This window comes from Peromyscus leucopus, chromosome 1 (assembly GCF_004664715.2).
Source record: "Peromyscus leucopus breed LL Stock chromosome 1, UCI_PerLeu_2.1, whole genome shotgun sequence".
Classification (NCBI taxonomy): domain Eukaryota; kingdom Metazoa; phylum Chordata; class Mammalia; order Rodentia; family Cricetidae; genus Peromyscus; species Peromyscus leucopus.
The window spans coordinates 54,134,512-54,158,039 of NC_051063.1; the positions used below are offsets into that span (position 1 = coordinate 54,134,512).

The window sequence follows — 23,528 nt, forward strand, 5'->3', positions numbered from 1 at the left end:
TTCCCACAAGACCACACCTACTCCAACAAGGCCACACGTCCTAATAGTGCCACTCCCTTTGGGGGCCATTTTCTTTCAAACAACCACAATACCTTAGGGGAATCAAACCAGCAGCTTGGTTCAGAGAGACTGAGTTACTTGGAAGGGAGCTCATTTATGTCACTCCTGCTGTTTTGGCACCAGATGAATGAAAAAATGAAGACATGAGTGCTTCAAGGTATGGTGGAGGAGAAGGGTTTATTGTAGATCTGAGGGAGAGAACAGCCAGAGGCATCTGGAAGAGTCCAGACTGAACATGGCCAGCAGACTGAACCAGGCCATGAGAACACCTAGGAACCAAGAACACCAAGAGACAAAGAGACTGCATGCCCAAAATGGCTGAGTTGTACAGGGCTCAAAAGATGGGGGAAGGGAAGTAGAAGCCCAGTCCCTGGGAGGAAGAGGTTTAGGGTAGGGGTGGGGTGATGAGTGCTGGGAGGAGCCACATGTACTGAGGGAGACTTGTCCTGGGTTTCTTTGAGATCTAACACCATGCCCTTGCTCACCCTCCTACCATCTGAGTATATATTTATAATGGGAGTTCATGGGCATTGGACCTGAAGAAGGTCAGATAGCAAAGTTCAAGAATTGTTCCATACTTCATTTCCGTTAATTTAGCTTCTGATTCTTTTTATTATATGTATTAACCAAGGTGAATATTGAGCAGATTAGGAAAATGAAAAACACCTAACTTCTGAGTTTGGAAAAGTACATATTCTGTAAAGGACTGCATGTTGCATAACAGGCTAGCTCTTGTTTATTTTTTCACAGCATTTGTAGACCAATGTCTACAGGGGCTGTGCACTAAGTTTCTCACAAAGTAAACCTTTAACAGATTCATTACAGAAAACAACTCAGCAGAATGTTCCTCTTGGTGACTTTAAAGGAAGCAGCTCCCTACCTAACACCTAACTCATTAAGGGATAGCTGTTCTATGGCCTTGGTGCAAAAGGGAGGAGGGGCAGGATCGACTGTATAGTGAAACAGAACTCGTTAAAACCTTTGGAGTCACCCAGGAGCAATTGTTCTTGCCTTCCCTTGGACATAGTTCTTTGTCTTCGATGGCCTTTCAGGATCTCCTGGATCAAGTTGGCAGCCTGGGGAGATTCCAGATCCTTCAGATGACTTTCATTTTGATCTGCAATGTCATAATGGCCCCTCATTCTCTACTGGAGAACTTCACTGCAGCCATACCCAGTCATCGATGCTGGGTCCCCATCCTTGACAATGCTACTGTCTCTGATAATGAAAGTGGGATTCTGAGCCAAGATGACCTCCTGAGGGTCTCCATCCCCCTGGACTCCAACCTGAGGCCAGACAAGTGCCGTCGCTTTGTCCAACCACAGTGGCATCTCCTTCATCTGAATGGCACCTTCTCCAATGTGACAGAGCCAGACACAGAGCCCTGTGTGGATGGCTGGGTATACGACCAAAGCACCTTCCTCTCCACCATTGTGACTGAGGTAAGTGACTTCATTTCTTGTCATCAGTTCATGATGGGTGTTTAGCAATAGCACGAATAGTGCACATGTTTTGAGCTTAGATTTAATCTTTTAGCCAATGTTGATTACTTATCTGTTAAATGTGAAACACCTATTCAAAAAAATGAAAAGGACTTATTTTCCTGCTTATTTCACTCTAGGGGATGACTACAGTTTAAAAAGTAATTCTTATGTGTCAAATCAGTTTAAGCAAATAATTCATGTGCTTTTTTTTATAAATACAAGTCAGTATTTATTTTTCAGCTTGGATTTCAAATAAGAAATATCTAGGAGATTGAACAGAAGCATAGTGGGCTGTCTGGGAGTATGGCTCGCTAGTATGACACTTGTGGCACGTGTGAGCCCAGGGTTCAATCCCCATCACTCTAAAAAGTCTCAATACTTTACTTTCTGTGACAGGGTAGAATGGGGCTGTGCACATGGCCTTGGGATACAACTTCAGTACTGTCAATATATCTATATCTAATGTATATCTGTATCTATATCTATATCCTATCTATCTATCTATCATCTATCTATCTATCTATCTATCTATCTATCTATCTATCTATCTATCATCTATCATCTTTCTTTCTTCCTTTCTTTTCTTCTTCATCATCATCATATCATCATCATCTAATCTTATAAAGTCAATATCCAAACTCTGCTCTCAGAGTGATATGAGAGGCTGTGCTCAGGTATAGGATCCAGCAATTTTTTTTGTCTTTGTTTTTCAAGACAGGGTTTCTCTGTGTAGTTTTGGTGCCTCTCCTGGATCTCGCTCTGTAGACCAGGCTGGCCTCGAACTCACAGAGATCCACCTGGCTCTGCCTCCTGAGTGCTGGGATTAAAGGCATGCGCCACCACCACCTGGCTCCAGTACATTTTTTAAGGCTATCAAATTATTACAGTATATGGCCAAATTTGAGAATTTCTTAGCATGGGCTACAAAGTCAGTAGTACAACCTGAAGAACTAGGTCCTAGTTACTAGGGAAAGATTCCTGGAGCCAGGTGTGTTTAAACTGAGATCAAGATTGTAGAAATCAGGTGGTATTGAAATGGCAGAGGAGTTTAGGGGTCTGCTACAATGAGGCTTGAGGGTCACATTGAAGCATTTTGATATAGTCTGACTGACAGGGTATAAGTCTAACTTTGCTGGTTTCCATATCTTCCAGTGGGACTTGGTGTGTGAATCTCAGTCGCTGGAATCAATAGCTAAGTTTCTATTCTTGACTGGTATGTTAGTAGGAAATATCATCTATGGCCGCTTAACGGACAGGTGAGTGTCTCTGGTTTATGGCTCTCTCTGTGTATGGTTATTTCAGTTCTTTGTGAGTCATTCATTCATTATGAATGAGGTAGCCATTGCAAATTATATTCTTCTAGCTGTATCTTTGATTCTAAAGAACCACAAACAAAAATGGAAATTTCACTCAGTGTGATGAGTGCTGTCTGAATAGAAGTCTATGTGTTGTATGGACACAGGAATAGCCTCTCCATGAGATATGGGGGTGTTTCAAGATGGGGAGTAGAGAGAAAGTGTCACAGCATGGTTGAGAGATATGAGAAACAGTCAACTATGGGAATGAGACCAAGATGGGCAACACATTGTTTTCATCCTATTTGAATATTCAAATACAGACAACAGCTTTGACACTCTTCCCAGAGGAGCTGTGCTTTCTCCCTCCTGGACACCTCACTGAACAGCTGTGGTGCCCAGAGAAGGGACATTATGTCTTTACTTCTTAAGCACAGTGATGGAATGTCCTTTGATACCTATGGTGTCATTGGTGTGTTGGGCAGCTATGTCTGTCACTTTTATTTCTGCTTCTGCCAAAGATGATTTCTAAAGGTCACACTTTTAGGCATATGAAACAAATCACCTAATGACAACTGTCATCGTAGTTTGTGGCATAACTTAGATCTGGTGACTGAAAAAAAAAAAACCCCACCTCTTTTTTAAATAGATGGCCATTTCTGCCAAGCGAGGTGCTGCCTTTTCCTGTGGCAGAAGTGGCATACACTTGGGCCCTCAGATAGTACAGGTTGCACACAGCTCCATGGTGCTTCTTTTATTTTAACTTTAAACATTTGGTATTACTGTGGACATATGTACATGATGTGTGTGTAAGCACGTGTGCCACGACTTGCAATGTGGAGGTCAGAGGACGACTTTCTGGAGTCAGTTCTCTCCCTTCATCTCTACATGGCATCTGGAGGGCATGCTGAGGTTGCCAGGCATGGGCCGCAAGTGTCTTTAGCCACCACACCATCTCACTGGCTCTGCACCTCTCTCATAAGGTCACTGATTCCATTCATGAGGGCTCCACTCTCATTTTTTTTATTATTGTTTTTGAGCCTGGGTTTCTCTGTGTAGCTCTGGCTGTCCTGGAACTTACTCTGTAGACCAGGCTGGCCTTGAACTCACAGAGATCCGCCTGCCTCTGCTTCCCAAGTGCTGGGATTAAAGGCGTGTGCCACCACTGCCTGCCTCATATTTTTTTTTTTTAAAGAATATCTTTTAATCGTTCTTTGACGATTTCACAGTTGTCAGCAGTATATCCTTATACTCACACCAACTGCCCCCCTTCACTCATTTTCAGGTGCCTCAAACCAATCCCTCTCACCCTTCATATAGTCCCCTTAAAAGAAGTCATCACAAGCCGGGCGGTGGTGGCGCACGCCTTTAATCCCAGCACTCGGGAGGCAGAGCCAGGCGGATCTCCGTGAGTTCGAGGCCAGCCTGGGCTACCAAGTGAGTCCCAGGAAAGGCGCAAAGCTACATAGAGAAACCCTGTCTCGAAAAACCAAAAAAAAAAAAAAAAAAAAAAAAAAAAGAAGTCATCACAGTGTTAGGTACTATTAATACATTCTTTGTGTGTGGGTGTTTTGCCTGTCTGTGCTCTGTGTGTGCCTGGTGCCCATGGAGACCAGAAGATAGTGTCAGATACCCTCAAACTGGAGTTATAGATGGTTGTCAGCTGCCATGTGGGTGCTGGGAATGGAACCTGTGTCCTCTGGTAGAACAGCTGGGTTCTTACCCATTGAACCATCTCCTCAGCCCCACATGATATTTCAAACAAAGTGTGTTTGTGTGGTTCTTCTTCCTCCACATCCCCTCCCGCAGTCTCTATGCCCCTCCCTGTTGCTGACTCCTAGATTCTTTTCCTTTTCATGTCCCATTGTCTTTTTCCCACCCTCATCCTTCCCCATCACCAAATATTTGGCCTCTTTTCTGGTTTTTTTAGACTTAACACCTCTTCATATATATATGCATTACAGGCAATGATCCTCATATACGGAAGAATGTGCAGTTTGCTCTTTTTGGGGTGGGGTGACCTCACTTAATATTATACTTTTTGGATCCACCTATTTTCCTGCAAATCTTATGATTTCTTTACAGCTGAAGAATATTCCATCATGTGCGCGTACCACATTTTCATTATTGATTTATCTGTTGATGGACAACTAGACTGGTTCTATGTTCTTGCTATCACAAATATAGCAACAATAAAAATGATGAGCAAATGTCTCTGTGGCAGGATATGGAGTCTTTTGGGTCTATGCCTAGGAGTTACATGGATAGGTCATATGATAGTTTTAATTTTAATTTTTTGAGGAACTTCCCCACCAATTTTCATATTGGTTGTACTAATTTGTACCCCTACCAGCAGTGAATAAATGTTCCTCTTTTTCCCACATTATGTTCAACATTTGTTTTCTGATTTCCTGATGATAGCCATTCTGCCTAGGGCATCCCCACTCACAGTTAACAAAATCTGAAAGGTCCCTCTTAGTACCATCAGGCCAGAGAGTAATTGTCCAAGTCTGACTCCTGGATGCACACCAGACTGTAGCAAGTTTGTAAGCTGCTCCTCATGGAACAGTGCTGTGTAAATGCCAAACAAATACTTTTGGTTGGAAGTAATGTTCACTCATGCATTTCAAGTCTTGTGGTATATTCTTTGCTTTTTTATTAATTACCAAGAGCAATATTAAAATCTCTCACTCTACTAAACTATTTTTCCTTTAAGTTTGTTTTTATTGTGTGTATTTGAAAGTACTGTTTATGTAAATGTGAATTTGAGATTCAGCATTGTAAATTGTACTTCCTTTTCTCAATGAAGACTCATTAAAATATTTATTCATCTTATTATTTGTGGATTGTTTTATTTTATTTATTTTAAAGAAGGTATCTCACTGTGTAGCACATGCTGTCCACAAACTATATATCCCAGGGTGGCCTTGAATTTACAATCCTCATTCCCTCAGCTTTCCCCAACCTAAAATTATTATGGCTAAAACAAATTTTGGAGTTAATGTAGTGTTTCCCAACACCAGGAACACGAAGGAAGCCAGTAAAGGAGCTGGCAGCTGGGTGTGAGGTAACTGGAGAAGAGGCAGCAAAGGGATTAGGGAAACAGCAGAGCTGGTCTCAGCAGGTTCTAGCTGGCTCCTACAGAGCTTCTCTCTGAGGAACATCCAATAGGCACCTTTGCCTCTACTTAGTGTGTTGTCAACTTCGTGAGTACTTACATCTTTACACTATGTGTGTGTCTAACTGTATAAGACTGAACTGTGGGTGAAGACAGCTTCCAAGAAAGCCTCTTCCTTGCCAGGAAGGAAGACACCCAAAGACCACCCCAGGGGAGGGCAAGCAGAAGGAACATGGTACCTCAGGACCTCTAAGTTCGGATATTGGAGGCACACTTTCACACTGCTGCTTTTTTGAACTATGCTCAAGATTAACTTTGACTTCTTGTTCTACTTGGACACAGTAGAATTACCCTCCCTTAGAAGACAACAACCAAGATTGTTGGGGATGGAGGGAATGTGGGAGGGTAGATTTCCCCACAGTGTCTCACGACATATCCCACCTTAGCAAATGCTATGTGTGTTCCAGAATAGTCTTCAGATAATAATTTTGTACCTCAATGTCCTAGTATCTGGAATTGCTGGTATATACTACCATACCTGGACAAACATCTGTTTTAAAATCTATTTCTGTCTAAAATTAACATAGCCTCTTCAGCCATCATATCCTTTTAGGAATATAATTTTTTGCTAGCTTTTGAGAATTTCACATATGCATATGATGCATTTTTTTTATATCATATTCATTTCACTCTTCTCCCTAACTCCTTCCAAATGTATTCCCAACCTCACACTCTCTCCCAACTTTGTGTTCTCCTGAGCTCCTTTAAAAAATAAGCTGTTGATTACAATTTGTGCTGTCCTCGGTGTGGGGCCATTCACTGTAGAATGGTCTACCTACTGGAGTCCATACCCTTAAAGAAAACTGAGTCTCCTTTCTTGAGAAGCCCTCAGCTGTTAATAGCATCTCAGCTAGGGTTAGGGACTCATGAGCTCCTCCCTACTTCATGCTGAAGTGTTGATTGCTTGAACTGTGCAGGTCTTTTGTAGTCAACCACTGATGCTGCAAGCTGATGAGTACAGTGTCCTATTTAGTCTAGAAGACTCTGTTTTGCTCCAATCTTTCTGACCTTTGGCTCTTAACAATCTCTCTGTTCTGTCTTCCTTAATGGTCCCTGAGCCTTTGGTGCAGCCATTTTATTCTTACAGTTTACATGGAATATGTCAATTGATCATTTTTCTTCTGTTTAGCCAAAGAGCTAGTTAAATTTTGATCTTTGTTTTGAATCCATTCTTATTATCTTGACCTTTTCATTAGAATTGTTAATGTTTGATTAGAATTATTTATTAGTCTTCAAGAAATGTCAGAGTGTAAAGTCAATCTTCAAAACAAAGAAGGTAGGAAGAGGTACCCTGACATTCCAGGTTACACAGAGAAACCCTGTCTTGAAAAACCAGAAAAATTAACCAAGCAAGCAAGCAAGCAAGCAAATAGGAAAAAAAAAAACAAAAAAAAAAACCAAAAAACCAAAGCCCAAACAAACAGAAAAAAATAAAGAGAATCTGAAATGAGGAAAGAAGTATTCATACATATAATGATCTTTTAGATTTCAAACATCTAATATCCCCCTATTAATAAGAGATCATTCGGGTGTGTTCCATATTAGTGGCTTTCCTAATCTCTGTTAGCAAACTCCTGACAAGAGAAAATTAAGAAAGGGTTTTTTCAATTTAAAAAGTTTTAATTTTTGAGCATTTTATACATGAGTACTGTTTATATCACTTCTTCACCTCCTCCTCTAACTCCTCCTGTGTTCCTCAAACTATCTCTCAAATTCATGACCTCTTTTTCTTTAATTATTATTTTACATGTGTACACACCCACATATAAATATAACCTACTGAGTCCATTTAGTTTTGCTTGTTTGTGCGTGTTTAGGGCTGACTACTTGGGATTGGATAACCTATAATCCCTGAAGAAGACTGGTTCCCCTCTCTCAGCAGCCATTAATTGCCTATAGCTCTTCAACTAGGGGTGGGGTCTTATGAGATTTCCCCCATCCATGTTGACGTGACAACTGGTGCTGTCACTGTGCTAGTCTTATTTAGGTGACCATATTCTTCAGATTTTATGGGTACAGCTCCTGTTGTAGATAGAAGACAATTATTCTGGCCCTCTGGCTTTTGTAATCATACTATCCCCTCTTCTGTGATGTTTTCTGAGCCCTAGGCATAGTGGTTGTATTGTAGATGCATCAGTTGGGTTGAGCACCCCATGGCCAGTTGTTCTTTGTATTTTGGTTTTGCACCTGCTCGAGGATACAGTCATCATGTTGGAAAGACACAATGGAATGAGGGGTTAGGGGCTATGGTGACAAGGGATGGAGGCTATCTACTCACATACTGCAGACTCAGAATGGGAGAATGGATAAGGATTGGTGCCAGGCTCTCTACTCAAAGTCTTCAGAGAAGCACTTCCTCCAATGAGGCCCCATATTCCAAAGGTTCTAGAACAATGCCACCATCTAGGGACCATGTGTTTCAACATTCTTTTTCTTTGGTGCAACTTTTTCTGTTTGTTGGGATACCTATATATCTCTGTACTTTTAGTTTATTTTTCTAATTGCTACATGGTGCTTCATAGTGGGAATCCATAATGAGTGTCCTGAGCCTTCTTCTGGGAATAGACAACTAGGTTACCACTAAAGGTTTGCTGTCTAAGAAGTAGAACATTTACCAGTTTTATAGATGATTCTTTTCTATGAGAATATGTATACTTTATATGATATACCTAAGTATTGTTTTGACTGACCAAGTGTTTTTTTTTTTTTTTTTTTTTTTTTGAGACAGGGTTTCTCTGTGTAGCTTTGCACCTTTCCTGGAGCTCACTTGGTAGCCCAGGCTGGCCTCAAACTCACAGAGATCCGCCTGGCTCTGCCTCCTGAGTGCTGGGATTAAAGGCGTGTGCCACCAACGCCTGGCTTGACTGACCAAGTTTTACCAAGACTATCATTTTATCATTTCATCTAAAACACCACTTTTTTAAATTCATTCCTTGTTCTAAATTGAAGCACACATTTAAAAATTATGAATATGTTATATAAATGTGCATAAAATAGAATGTATAATTAATGTCACAATGTAAATATGCTGTCGAGAGTAGCAGATACCACATAGTGGTTCCCTAGTTACCCAACGTATGTAAAAATCAGTACACATGCTTTTGTTCAACTGGTCAGAAAGGATTTCTCTTCTAGTTGGCAATAAAACTCTGAATATTGATTTTTTGGTTCTTTCTGTTTTGTATTTCTTCATTCTTCATCTGGCTTAATTATTTCTTTAGACCTTTGTACTAGTTCTTATGCCTGCATCGTGACTTTTAAATACCTGCACAAGGAAATGCAGTGTTGTTCAGGGTCATTAAATCTAAACTCAGCAGAGAGAAGCTTTGATACAGGCTACCATCAGATATTCACAGATGTTCTGTGATACCACTTTAATCACAGGCACTGAGGTCCTGGATGCCCAAGTGCTGATTTTGATAACAATATGAAATACTGTGTGTAATCTATTCTTTTCTGGTATGAATGTGAAGTATCACCCACAGAATTCTTTGTCCCTCTACTCGATGGAAGTCTTTTGGGAAGTTATGGAACATTTGGTGGTGGAGGCTGACTGGTAGAGTTGAGTTGGTTTTTTTTCACAGTAGACCTGATGGCGATAGCACCTTCTAGGTTAAGTCTGAACTCTGCTGCCGGGATCAGTCACCATGTGAGAAACTCTTACATTCTCCTGCTACCATGGAACCACTACACCATGCCTCCCCCACGATGTGTGTACTATGTGGAACTGTGAGCCAAAGTCAAATCCTTCTCCCCTGAAGTTGGTTTAATCAAGTATCAAGTATTTTGTCATAGCAACGGAACAAGTATACATGTTAAATGCATAATTTACTAAGAGGTATTTATATTATGTTAAAACTCCAATGTTCTATACCCATCTTGTGGCTTGAATTAGTAGGAAAAATACTAGTAACAAATCAGAGAAAAGGCTTTGGTTCATACTGTTTACAAGCACAGAAAGTAGCTTTGCAGGATATACTCTTGGTTACTTTTTGATTATCATTTTAAAGTGTCTTCAATTTGTATGCCAACTGCACTGTTCCCATAATCTAATCCTCCCTTTCCTTTAGGTTTGGGAGGAGGTTACTCTTCATATGTGCTTTACTGCAAGCAGCTGTCACTGAAACCTGTGCAGCACTTGCCCCCACCTTCCTCATCTACTGCACACTACGTTTCCTGGCAGGGGTTTCCGTCTCAACTTTTTCAACAAACAGTGGCTTGCTCAGTAAGTCAAAGCTTTTGATGGACATTTTCCAAGCTTTGGTTTTGACCTGGATGTCCTTCCCACCTTAATTGGAAGTCAAGATTCACTTTCTTTTCTTTCAGTAATAGAATGGACGAAACCTAAATTCCAAGCCATGGCAACAGCACTGTTGCTATGCGCTGCAGCGACTGGGCAGGTAACATTGGCAGGCCTGGCTTTTGCTGTTCAATCCTGGCACCACATCCAGCTGGCACTGTCTGTACCAATATTTTTCTTACTTGTACCCACAAGGTATGAATTTCCTTTCTCTTCTGTCTTATGGAATCCTGGATGACAATGCACATGGAATCAGGACAAAAGAAATGCATTTGTTCTTGGTCTGCACCTGACAGCGTGTGCTCCACTTTGTATTTTGTGACATGAGGACAAGCAGGACTCTCAGATGAACCAAGGATACTGAATTAAACTTGAATTTAAGATTATAAGTATTTTTTTTAAAGATTTATTTATTTATTATGTATACAGTGTTCTGCTTGCAGTCTGGAAGAGGGAACTGGATCTCATTATAGATGGTTATGAGCCACCAAGTGGTTGCTGGGAATTGAACTCAGGACCTCTGGAGGAGTAGCCCATGCTCTTAACCCCTGAGCCATCTCTCCAGCCCTGATTATAAGTATTTTTATAAAATTATATACATGTATAACAAGAGATATAGTTATACTGAGAACTCATTATTTATATGAAGTTTCTAATTGTGAGTTCTGATTTTTTATTAATAACTGGATAAAATGTATCCCCTGTATTCATACTATGGAAAATTGGTAATTTCTGAGGAAGAATATTCAATACATACATAGTATCACTATTAAATATGGTATACTTAATAAAAATGTGTACTATTTGATATTTAAACTTTATTATAGATAAGTTAATTTTATTTACTAGGAAAAAAACTACCCTATAAAAGAGAGAGTAGCAATGAGTCCTTATCAGAATGTTCTTGGTCTTTCTGTGTGTCTTTGCTACCAAGCTTTATTTACTCAGGTTATAATAGAATTTTTGCAAAAATATTTCATTTCATTACAGGAAAATCTTTAAAGATTCGATTGCTGTTACTGTAGTTTGTATGAGTAACTGTAAAAAGAAAAACATTTTGGAAACTGTTGTGACATTTATCTTTGCAGGTGATATGGATAAAAGATAGGAAGTAAATTTATCCTCACTGTTTAATGAAAGAAGAACATACATGATTTCTTTAGATTAAAACTGTAGGCAGGGGCCTGGAGAGATGGCTCAGTGGTTAAGAGTTCTGGATGCTCTTCCAGAGGACCAATGTTTGATACTTAGCACCTACATAGTAGCTCACAACCACTTATCCACTTCCAGGGAATCTGATGCTCTCTTCTTCACATGCATTCCTGTGGTACACAGAAGTACGAACAGGCAAGACACCCTTTCACATAAAAGTAAAGCAAATAAAAAGAAAATCTTAAAAACAACGGTAGGCAGAATGACTCATTCATCTTATTTGTTCTTTACATACCCTTTTTTTTCCTTTCCATTTTTTAAATTTTAATTTAATTAAAAAAATTTTTTTTTGAGACAGAGTCTCACCACACAGCTCTGGCTGTCCTGGGACTTGCTTTGTAAACCATCCTGGCCGTGAAATCACAGAGATCCATCTGCCTCTGCCCATCTCGTGCTAGGATTTAATGTGTGTGCTACCAAGTCTGTCTCACTTTTTTTTTTTTTGGTTTGACAGTTTAAAATTTTTACTAGATATCCAAATACGATGTATGTATCTCAAATTTTCAAAAAGTTTATTCTTTGAAGTTTTCATGTATACACTGTATACTTGAATAGAATGTATCTTGATCACATCCATACCTCACTATCCCCTTCCAGCCCCCACCAGGACCCCAATCACATCTTCCCAGCTTTATGTACTATTTATACTTACATATTTATCTCTCTGAGTCCAATGAGCACTGCCCATGTGCTCCTGGGTGTAGGGTCATCCGCTGGGTTATGGAGGAAGCTATCAGTGACCATATTCCTAAAGTGACTTTCTCTTTTCCAATAGCCATCAACTGCCAATAAATCCTAAGCTAGGGGTGGAACTTGGGGTGCCCATCCCCCTTCCTGCTAGAATTTTTAACTGGCTTGATCTTGTGTGCTGTGAGATCAGGTAAAACAGCCATGCTGTGTTGAGAGGAAAGCATTCCACAGCTCTCCTTTCCACCTTCTAGTGCTTACATTCTTCCTGTTTCCTCTTTCACCGCTTTCCCTGAACCCTGGGTGGGGAAGTGTTGATAGAGATGTCCCATCTATGGCTGAGAACTCAGTCACTTATTCTCAACATCCTGAAGAGTTATGATGCTCTGCATTAACCGCTGCCCTCTTCAACAACAAGTTTGTCTAACTAACGACAATATGAATATAAACTGAGTTTGACAATCTGAGCCCACAGCAAAACATCAATAATTCTTTGTAGAAAGAGTCTGGAAGTGTTCCTTCCTTAACTATTTTATGGAATAATTTGAAAAGTATTGGTGTTAGTTCCTTGAGATTCTGGTAGGATTCTGTGCTGAATGCATCTGGGCCTAGAGTTCTTTAGGTCAGGACGATTTTATTTATGCTTCAATTTCATTGCTGGCTATGGACCTGTTTAAATTATTTCATCTTGGCTTGATTTTGTTATGTTTCATGCAACTAGATATTTGTCCATTTCTTTTAGATGTTCCAATTTAATGGACAAGAGATTTAAAAATATGTCCCCATGATTTTCTGAATTTCATTGGTATCTGTTATAATGTTTCTACTTTCATTTCTAATTTTCCTCATTTGGGTCACTTCCCTCTTTTGATTAATTTGGCTAAGGGTTTGCCAATCTTGCTTGTCTTTCTAAGTTTTTGTTTTCTTTTCTTAATTAATTTTGGCCCTGATTTTGATTATCTATTCCATCCACTGTTTTTGGGATTGGTCTGTTCTTGTTTTTCCAAGGCCTTAAGATACACCATTAAATTATTAACGTGAAATCTCTCAAATTTTTTTGATATAGGCACTTGTACTACAAAGTCCCCTCTTAGGATTGCCTTTATTAAGTTCCATAGATTTTGGTATGTTGTGTTTTTATTTCATTCAGTTTTAGCAATTAAAATTTTCCTTCTTGATTTCCTCCCAGTCATTATTTAGGTTCCAGGAATTTGTGTACTCTCTGTAGTTTCTATTGCTATTGATACTCAGCTTTATTTCTGTGTGGTCAGATAGAATATAGGTTGTTTATTTAAGTTTTCCTATATTTGTTGAGGTTTGCTTTGTGTCTTAATATGTAGTTGATTTTGAGGAAAGTTCCATGGGCTGCCACTGCAAAGGATGTATGCTATTTATTGTTTGAGTAGAATGTTCTCTAAATGCTTGTTATGTTCATTTTATTTTATGTTATTTCATACTAATTTTTAATTTAGATTTTTACATATAAATAAAACACCTAAAATATTGGAGGTGCAACATATATGTTAGCTCTTAACATTTATAGCATGTTTATGTTTTAAACAGATGCATGAATATGTTAGACATAAAAGAAAAAACTTATCTCATTTAAATGATTGACTTAGTGAAATTGAGAACAATTTTAATGTTTTTTCTTTCCCAAAATAAAGAGATTCTTCCTTTTTCTTTCACAAAATAAAGAGATTCTTCCCTTTTTTTTGTACTCTGTTGGTGATCCTTGTGTCTGTAGTTCCTGTTTCCTTACCTAGGTTTTGTATTTCCAGAATCCCCTCAGTTTGTTTCCTTTATTGCTTCTATTTCCATTTTTGGGTCTCGAACAGTTTTATTTGTTTCCTTCAACTGTTTGTTTGTCTTTTCTTGGTTTTCTTTAAGGGATTTACTCATTTCCCCAGTTTTTTGTTTGTCTTTTCCTTGATTTCTTTAAGGATTTATTCACTTCTCTTTTAAGGACCTCTATCATCATCATAAAGTTGGTTTTAAGGTCTTTTTCTTGTGCTTCAGCTGTGTTGGAATATTCAGGGCTTGCTGTAGTAGGCTAGCTAGGCTCTGGTAGTGACATTTTGCCTTGGCTTTTGTTGATTGTGTTCTTATGCTAGGGTCCAGGCATCTGAGTTAGGGATGATTATAGGTCTAGGTGCCTGTTTCTGGGTTTGTGATTTTTGGATTGGTGTTTTGTTCCTTGGTTTCTGTTTCCTCTTGGTCTTCTGGCCTGTGGCCTGTAGTTGAACAGAGTTGGGTAGGGTGAGGTGGGAGGGGGTGTCTCCATTGGAGTTGGAGGTTGTACTTCTGGTGTCCCTCTGGTTTGGCAGGGAGTCTCTGCCTGATTTGAGGTCTGGGACACGGTGACAAGGAAGGGATGGGGAATTGGGGAAAGGGTAGAAGGCACTGAGAAAGTGGGGGAGGGCCTCAGGTTGGTGGCTGGAGGGGCCTCTTATTCTTTTGTTTTTAAAAACAGTTATTATTTTATTTTATTTTTTTGTTCTGATCTATGTACTGAAGAGACTGGAGTATTGAAGTCACCCACTATCACTGAATGGGAGTCAATTTGGGATTTTAGAATTAATATTATTTCTTTTATAAAATTGAGTGCCGTTGTTTTTGGCACATATATATTTAGAATTATAGTATCTTGTGGTGGATTATTATGTTAATGAGTATGGAATGACTTACTTTATCACTTCTGATTAGTTTTGTTTTGAAATCTGTTTAGTCAGATATTAGAATATTTATCTATGCCTACATGTTTGTTGGGTCCATTTGTTTAGAATCCACCTTTTCACTTTTTAATTCTAAGGGGATATCTATTTTTGTTTTTAAGTTTTGTTACTTGGAAGCAGCAAAAAGAGATTCTGCTTTCTAATACAATCTGTTAGTCCCTGTCTTTTTATTGGGGAACTGAGACCACTAATATTATTATTGAATTTTGTATATTTATTTCTGTCATTTTTTTGTTTTTATGCTCTTTTCTTAGACCTCTTTAGATGAATTGTTCTGAAATTGTTCATTTATTCCCTGTGACTTCTTGTGTGTATTCATTCTTGTCTTGAGAGCAAATATTCCTTCTAGTGTCTTCTGTAGAGCTGGCTCAGTGGTCAGAAATTCCTTAAATCCGTTTTTATCATGAAAAGTTTTAATTTTTCATTAATTTTAGTAGATAGTTTTGCTGATTATAATATTCTTGGTGAATAATTGTTGTCTTTCAGAAGTTGGAATATATCTTTCCAAGCTCCTTTGGGTCAAAAAGTTTTTGTGAGATAATCAGGAATTATTCTGATGGGTTTGCTTTATAAATTATGTGACTTTTCTCTCTTAGTCTGTGTTTTTAATGTTTTAACTACAATATGTTGTGGGGCCTTCTTTTTCCTGGCCCCATCTAGTTGGAGTTCTGTAGGCCTCTTATACCTGGAGGACCATTTTTTTCTCTAAGTTTAAGAAATTTTCTGATATGATCTTTATTGAAAATATTCTTCATGTCTTTGCTATGGTGTTCTTCTTCTGTGCCCATAATCTGAAGGTTAAGTCTTTCCGTGGCGGTCCAGATCCTTTCCACTTTCTGTTCCTACTTCTTTTTAAATCTACTATTGACTTTTACTGAGTGATCCAATTCCTCTCATTGTCTTCCATTTCTGATACTCTTTTTTGTCACATGTCCATTTTATCAGTGAGGGTTGCTACTGAGTTTTTTTTTTGGCTTACTGAGTTTTTCAATCCTAGCATTATTTCAGTTTTGGTTTCCTTCAGTAATCCTGTCTCTATTTTCACTCGTTGGATTGACTTCTGTACTAGCTGCTTTTCTGTTGCTGTGATAAAACACCATGACCAAGGCAGCTCACAGAAGGAAGGGTTTATGGTTCTAAAAGGATAAGAGTCTATCGTAGCAGCAGGCGGCAGGCATGGAGGCTTCTAGAAAAAACTGAGGGTTCACATCTCAAATTACAGACAGGAAGCCAAGAGATTGAACTAGAAACAATATGAATCTTTAAACTGTTAAAGCCCACCCACAGCGACAAGGCTACATTTTCTAAACCTATTCAAACAGCGCCACCAACTGGGGATCAACTATTCGAGTGCTTTAGACCATCTTATTTAAGCCATCACAAGCTCCTCATTCCTTCATCTCTTTGTTTTTGTTCTCTAGGAGTGTATTTATGTCTCCTTTGACTTGTTTGAACATACTTATAATCATTCCTTTGAATTCTTTGTTCAGTAGTCCTTCCAAGTTATTTTCATTTGGCGGAGTTGGCGTTTTCTTTGGGTCACCAGTTTGCTGTTTCTACTTAGTGTGCTGGCTGCTCCAAGCTCGGCTGTACTGCAGTGCCTCTTAAAGGAGCCACATCCTTTTTTTTTTCTGTTTTTGTTCTTTAGCTTGTTTCCTCTCTTTTTTCTTCAGCTTTCTCAGGCCCTATGTGGAAATTGGGGCACCTTGTTGGGTGCCATTTGTAGTTAGTATTTTCTTTGAGCCACCAACCAGCTCCCAAATAAAGACACGGAGACTTATTAATTATGAATGCTCGGCCTTGGCTTAGGTTTGTCCTACTAGCTCTTTTAACTTAATTTAACCTGTTTCTATTTATCTGCATTTTGCTTCAGGGATTTTTACATTTCCTTCATTCTATGTCCTACTTTTCTGCTTACTCTGTGTCTGTCTGTCTGGCCCTGGCATCTCCATGTCATCTCCTTTTTCTTTCTTCCCTTGAGCCTAAATTCCTCCTCCTCCTCACTCTCCCTGCCCCGAAGTTCTGCCTATACCTCCCACCTCACTACTGGCTGTTCAGCTTTTTATTAGACCAATCAGGCGCCGTAGGCAGGCAAGGTGAAACAGCAACACATCTTTACACAAATAAACGCAACATATCTTTACATAGTTAAAATAATGTTCCACAGTGTAAACAAATGCAACACATCTTTGCATAGTTAAACAAATATTCTGCAACAATTAGGTGCCATTATTATGGGAGCAGTGACTTGTGGAGGAGAAATGCTGTGTTGGTCTTCCACTTTATTTCTATTTCTGTTATGGGACTTGCACATCTGGAGTTAATTTGTTGGTTGTGTTTTCCTTTATTCTTTTACATTTTTTTTTTTTTTGGTTTTTCGAGACAGGGTTTCTCTGTGTAGCTTTGCGCCTTTCCTGGGACTCACTTGGTAGCCCAGGCTGGCCTCGAACTCACAGAGATCCGCCTGGCTCTGCCTCCCGAGTGCTGGGATTAAAGGCATGCGCCACCACCGCCCGGCCTCTTTTACATTTTTATTTACTAAAGTTATGTCTCCTTTAAAAGTTTCAGTAAAGTTCTACTAGAGCTGAGATGCTCCTTTTCTCTCTGGGACTGGTTTTTAGGGCTGGAAGATCTAGTTCTATTGTTTCTCTGAGGGTCAGATATTGTCCTGTGTCAGTGAGGCCCTCTTGACTGGGTTTGCAGCTCTTGCTGTGAGTTAAGGAACTCTTTACATGCCTGGGGTCTTTACCAGAGTCATATCTGGCTCACCCTAGTTTCTCAGCTACTGCTAGAGCTACTAGGAGATGTGGAACTTTCCACACATCTGTAGTCTTTTCTTCCTTTCTCTCTTCTCTCTCTCTCTCTCTCTCTCTCTCTCTCTCTCTCTCTCTCTCTCTTCCACCCCCCTCTTTCTTTCTTTCTTTCTTTCTTTCTTTCTTTCTTTCTTTCTTTCTTTCTTTCTTTCTTTTTTTTTTTTTTTTGAGACAGGGTTTCTTTGTGAAGCCTTGGCTGTCCTGGAATTAGCTTTGTAAACCAGTCTGGCCTCAAGATCACAGAAATCTGTCTGCTTCTGACTCATGAGCACTGGGATTAAAGGTGTGTGCCACCAGCACACCTGTAGTATTAACCTGGAGTTAAAAACAGGCCCTTTCATGGGCCCTCAGCTTCCTTTGAAGTTGGCAAAAAATGTGGAACTCTGCAAGCAACAATCCTTTCATGTATATTTAAAAATGTATCATTGACCTTCACTGAATGACCTGTTTCTTCTACCTTGTCTTCCATCCCTAACACTTCATTTTCTGCATCATCCATTCTGTTGATGAGGCTTTCTACTGAGTTTTTTTCTCTACAAAATTGTTATTTATTTACTTTAGTTTATTCTTATCTCATACAATACATCCTGACCACAGCCTCCCCTCCCTTCCATCCTCTCAGTCTGCCCTCCATCCCCATCCACTGCTCCTCCACTTCCCTTCAGAAAAGAACAGGCCTCCCAGTGACATCAACTGATGGTGGCATAACATGATTCAGTAAGACTAGGCGTAAGTCCTCATATCAAGACAACCCAGTAGGAGAAAAAAGGTCCCACAAGCAGGCAAAATATTTAGAGACATCCCCATTCCCATTGTTAGGAGTCCAACTAAAAATTTAAGCTTAACAGCCTGTTGTAGTGGCACACACCAGTAGGATTTGCTGAAGGAGGCAGAGGCAGGAGGATCATGAGTTTGATGCCAGCCTGGGTTCCACTGAGGTTTCTATTTGAATTAATTATTGAATTTTTCATTTTCAGTATCATTTCAGCTTAGTTTTTCTTCTACTTCTTCACTGAATTCTGTTTTTATATCTTGCATAGACTTTATTTTATTTCTATCTTTGTTTTTTTTTTCTCTTGGAGCATATTCACATATTATTTGAAGTGCTAAATCTAGTTATGATAATTATGTTGAATTATTTGTCTGGGATTTTTTCTGCTCATTTTTATAATGGATCATTATTTTGGGATTAGTAATTTTTGGAAGAGTCATGTTGTCTTGGTTTATCTTGTTTCTGAGTGGGGACTGAAGCAGTTGGAGAACTTTGTTGGCTGAGTGTTTATTTCTTCCTCTTTTTTTGTTCAGGCTGCCTTTTCTTTTACTAGAGATACTTACAATATTCAGGAGAGGACTAAGTCTTAGTATGCTTGAGATGTAATTTTCCTCTTTAGGTTGGTTCAGTGAGTTTCAGAGCTGCCTGAATGAGCCTGAGCAGGGAAAGCTGGGATCCCCTATTTAGTGCAAGGGGCTATGTGGGGCTTAGCTCCCAGAGGAAAAATCATACCCTTTCCTCTTTTAAAAACACTTAAAAAGTGTTAGAATATTAGACCAACAGAGAAGGTTAGAAATGACTCTAAGAGGTGCTTATAGGTCTGATACAGTGAGATGAGTTCTTATAGACAAAGGAGTAAATCTGTCAGACTCATTCACATAATTTAAATCTTTACAACACATCAATCAACATTGTAGTACTGAAGTTCCCATTATATAGGTGAGCAACTGAGTCAGGTTCATCTTTAATGAGTGGCTAGATACTATCAGGTTCTTGGTGTAGGAACGAATGCAATTCAGATGGTATAATTACTATGCAAAATTTTCCAGAGGTTCTTAATTTAGGAAAAAATATGAATAAATGCATTCCTGCATTTTGCATAGGCAAAGTGCTATATAGGTGTCCCTTATATTCCAGTTCAGTGAACTCCATGTAAATTTGCATTCAAATCATGGCAGGGAGACCAAAATGACTCTGGTTCTGCATTCCAGAAGTACAGGTGTATTGCATGGGTGAATTGTTTCCTAGTGACGATACCAGACAACATAGGATTATATTTACTGCTATAACAGAATGAACTAACCATTAGACTAATAATAAAACTACCCAAGGACAAATGTGGTGCAAGAAATGACCAAATGAAAATTGATTTTACTTTCAACATCTTCTTGAGCAGGTGGATGTCAGAGTCGGCTCGGTGGCTGATTGTGATCAACAAACCTCAAAAGAGCTTAAAGGAACTTAGAAAAGTTGCACACATAAATGGAGTGAAGAATTCTGGAGACATCCTAACCATGGAGGTGAGCATAATGGACTTGTTACGACACAAAGCAAACACAAGCCTGATACATATATGTTTAGGTGTCAAAATGCAATAAGCCACTATTATACATAGTGCATACATATATTTATTTCAAGAGGGACTTTTGCTTATTGGACTTAATTTCTAAAAAACTTATCCACAGGATTTATTCATTTTAAAAACTTTTTCTTAGCATATCTTAGTTATACATAATGATGAGTGTTATATACATTTTCATATATGTATTTTATATATTTTTATCATATTTATCACTCATTGCTCTTATTCTTCTCTCATTCCCACTCATCCCTTCCTCTTCTTACACAATCCTTTTGCACTTTCATGTCTTTTTTGTGTATGAACCAAGAAGTTAAATTAGGATTAACTCTAGAAGCATGGGTAAGATGTTATTTACACGACAGTGGGCAACTTACAGTGGCTATTCCGTTGAAGAAAATGTCTTTCTTCTCCCAGAAATCATTAACTGACTATCAGTCTTGTGGATCAGTAGGCCTTTATGACCCCTTCCATCTAGCAATGGTCAATAAATCCTGAAGAAGGAGAATGGCCTTATAAGCCTCTCTACTTCCCACAATGGAATGCTGAATGGACCATCTGGACAGGTCTTGGGCAGGTAACCACAACTTCTAAGAGTTTAAGCCATAGAATGGCCATATAAGGCCTTGAAGATAGAATTCTATGTTTCCACCCCTTCCCTTGCCCCTTAAATCCCTCATATTGTTTCTTGAGCCTTGGAAGTGGTGATACAGATGTCCAATTTAAAAACGAGCACTCGATAGCCACCTATTTTCAGCACTTTGACCAGCTTTGAGTTTGCAGTAACTGCACCCACTATAAAAAGGCGCGTCTCTGACCATAGCTGAGAGCAGCACTGCTGTATGGACACAAATAAAGATATTTAGATGGCAATTCACTGGTACCTTATGTCCAGACAAAACAGCTCCCAAAACAGCAGCAGTAGCTTCCTGTTTTGGTTACTTTCCTATTACCATGACAAAAACACCATGACCAAGGCAACTTATAAAAGAAAGCACTCAATTTGGGGGAATACAGATGCAGAGGGTTAGAGTCTATGGTGTGGAGCATGGCAGCAGGCAGAAAGGCATGGCACTGGAGAGGGGACAAAGGGGTAGGTGGAAGAGAGCAAGCTAGCTAACTGGGAGTGACATAGCTTTTGAAACCTCAAAGCCCACCCTCAGTGACACATCTCATTTAACAAGACCACACCTCCTAATTCTTTCCAAACAGTTCCACCAAGTGGGGACCAAGCATTCAAATACATAAGCCTATGGGGGCCATTCTCATTCAGACTACCATACTCTCCCACTAAGGCCTATAATGTGTACAGCTATGGGTTTTTACCTAGGTTCAATGCACCAGATATGAGTTCTCTCCTGTGGTACAGGGCCTCAACTTCAATCAGAAAGTGGCTTGTTAATTTCATGGCAGTGATGCCAACATTGCCCAAGGAGACATACCTTCCCTGGTATGTATAGTGTGGCACAAGTATTTACAGATGAATAAATTGTTGATGAAAATTCTTTTGCAGATGCCTGAGGAGCACTTTCTAGTCCTGTGAATGCTAGCCAGCAGGGAGAAACTTTCAAGCTTAATGTCAGCTTGATTTCTCTATATCCTGATAGTAAGGCATGTGATATATTTAGTAATATATTCTTACTGGTAGTTCTGGTAGGAAACCATAAGCAATGGTATGGTCAACTTGACAAGATCTAGAATCACCTAGGATACAAGTTTTCAGGCATACCTGTGAGAGTTATTTGTATTAGTTTGGTTTCTGAGCATGACTGTAAAGGATCATCTTGATCAGGATGAACTAGGAAGACTACCTTAAAAAAGGGCATCACCATCCTCTGGGCTTGTGTTCTGGACAAGATAAAAAGAAGAAAGCTAGTAAAGTTTATTGAAGCGTTTATCTAATTATTCTTTATCAATAAAAAAATCGGGAGTCGGGTATTGAGGTAAGAACCTGAATGATCAGAGAAGTGGCAGAGAAGCCACAGTGACCTCCTATCTTTTTTGTTCGCCCATCCAAAAGGCCTGAGATCCTCTCACAGCCCTGCCTTACTACTTCTTGTCTCCTATCTGTCCTCAGTCCAAAACTTCTATGGTTAATTTTGGTCAGCTAGTGGCTAGCTCTGACCTCTGACTCAAAGCAAACTTTATTGTCAGAATGCAATCAAAATATCACACAATAGTATATTAGTTTCTTTCTGTTGCTGTGATAAAGAGTTTACTTGGTTTATGATTCCAGAGGGAGAGTCCATAATGATGAGGGAGGCATGGCAGCAAACAGGCATAGCAGCAGGAAGCAGAGAGTGAATTGGAAGTAGGGTGAGGCTATAAACTTCTAAAGCCTACCCTCAGTGATGTACTTCCTTCAGCAAGAATCCACCTCCTAAAGGTTCCATATCATCTCCAAATAGCATCATCAACTGGAGACTAAGTGTTCAGTTATATGAGCCTATGGTGGACATTTTTTTTTGAGACAGGGTTTCTCTGTGTAGCTTTGCGCCTTTCCTGCAACTCACTTGGTAGTCCAGGCTGGCCTCGAACTCACAGAGATCCGCCTGGCTCTGCCTCTCGAGTGCTGGGATTAAAGGCGTGCGCCACCGCCGCCCGGCTATGGTGGACATTTTTAATTGAAATTGCCACATTCTACTCTCTGGATTCCATGGGTTCATGGCCATATCATAATGTAAAATGAATTTAGCCTAAAACTTGAAAACAAGCCATTTATAGTCTTGAGAATTGTTCAAAAGTCTAAAGGACAAAGTATCTTCTGAGACTCAAGAAAATCTCTTAACTGTAACCCCCATTTAAAACAAAACAAAACAAGTTATATAGTTCTAATATACAATGGCATAGAATGTACATCCTCATTCTAAATGGGAGAAATGGGAGCATAGTGAAAAAACACTGGACTAAAGCAGGACCAAAATATAGCAGAGCAAACACCAAATTCTGTAGTCCCATGTCCAGTGTCTAGACATTTAATTTCAAAGGCTTAGATTAGCTCTATGATTTCAGACTTGTCACCTGCAACATACATCTCTTTTAGGCTTGTTCAACTCTCTGTATTCAGCTCTCCTTGGCAGATGTCTTATGGCCCTGGTACTTCCCGTATCTTGGGGTTTCCACTGAAACCCAGGCTTCCCTTTCACAGCTTTATGCAAAGGACTCTGAAGGCCTCCTAGACTCTAAGGAACTTATTGCAGTGATTCCAGAACTGGCACACATTTGGCTGGTCCCAGTGGCTTTTTGAAAACACAGAGGAAGAATCTGACTTGTAACTTGAATCTTAAAAGGTCCTATTAAATAAAAAACCTGAAGCCAGATATTGGGGTTAAAACCTGAGAGACCAGAGGAATAGGAAGAGCCACAGCTAACCTCACCTCACCAACTTCGCAGCTTCCAAAGAGACCTACTTC

General features: G+C 39.4%; 1 protein-coding gene across 1 annotated transcript in view; it reads left to right on the top strand.

Annotated features, from left to right (window-relative positions):
* Window positions 1-886: 886 nt before the first annotated feature.
* Window positions 887-23,528, top strand: part of LOC114683636 (solute carrier family 22 member 19-like) — a 65,361-nt gene continuing 42,719 nt past the window's right edge. Inside the window, exons 1-5 of the mRNA XM_028857957.2 lie at window positions 887-1,502; window positions 2,697-2,800; window positions 10,088-10,242; window positions 10,344-10,512; window positions 19,933-20,056. Of these exons, the coding sequence (XP_028713790.1) occupies window positions 1,101-1,502; window positions 2,697-2,800; window positions 10,088-10,242; window positions 10,344-10,512; window positions 19,933-20,056 (954 nt within the window). The 5' untranslated portion in view covers window positions 887-1,100. The remainder of the gene's footprint in view (window positions 1,503-2,696; window positions 2,801-10,087; window positions 10,243-10,343; window positions 10,513-19,932; window positions 20,057-23,528) is intronic.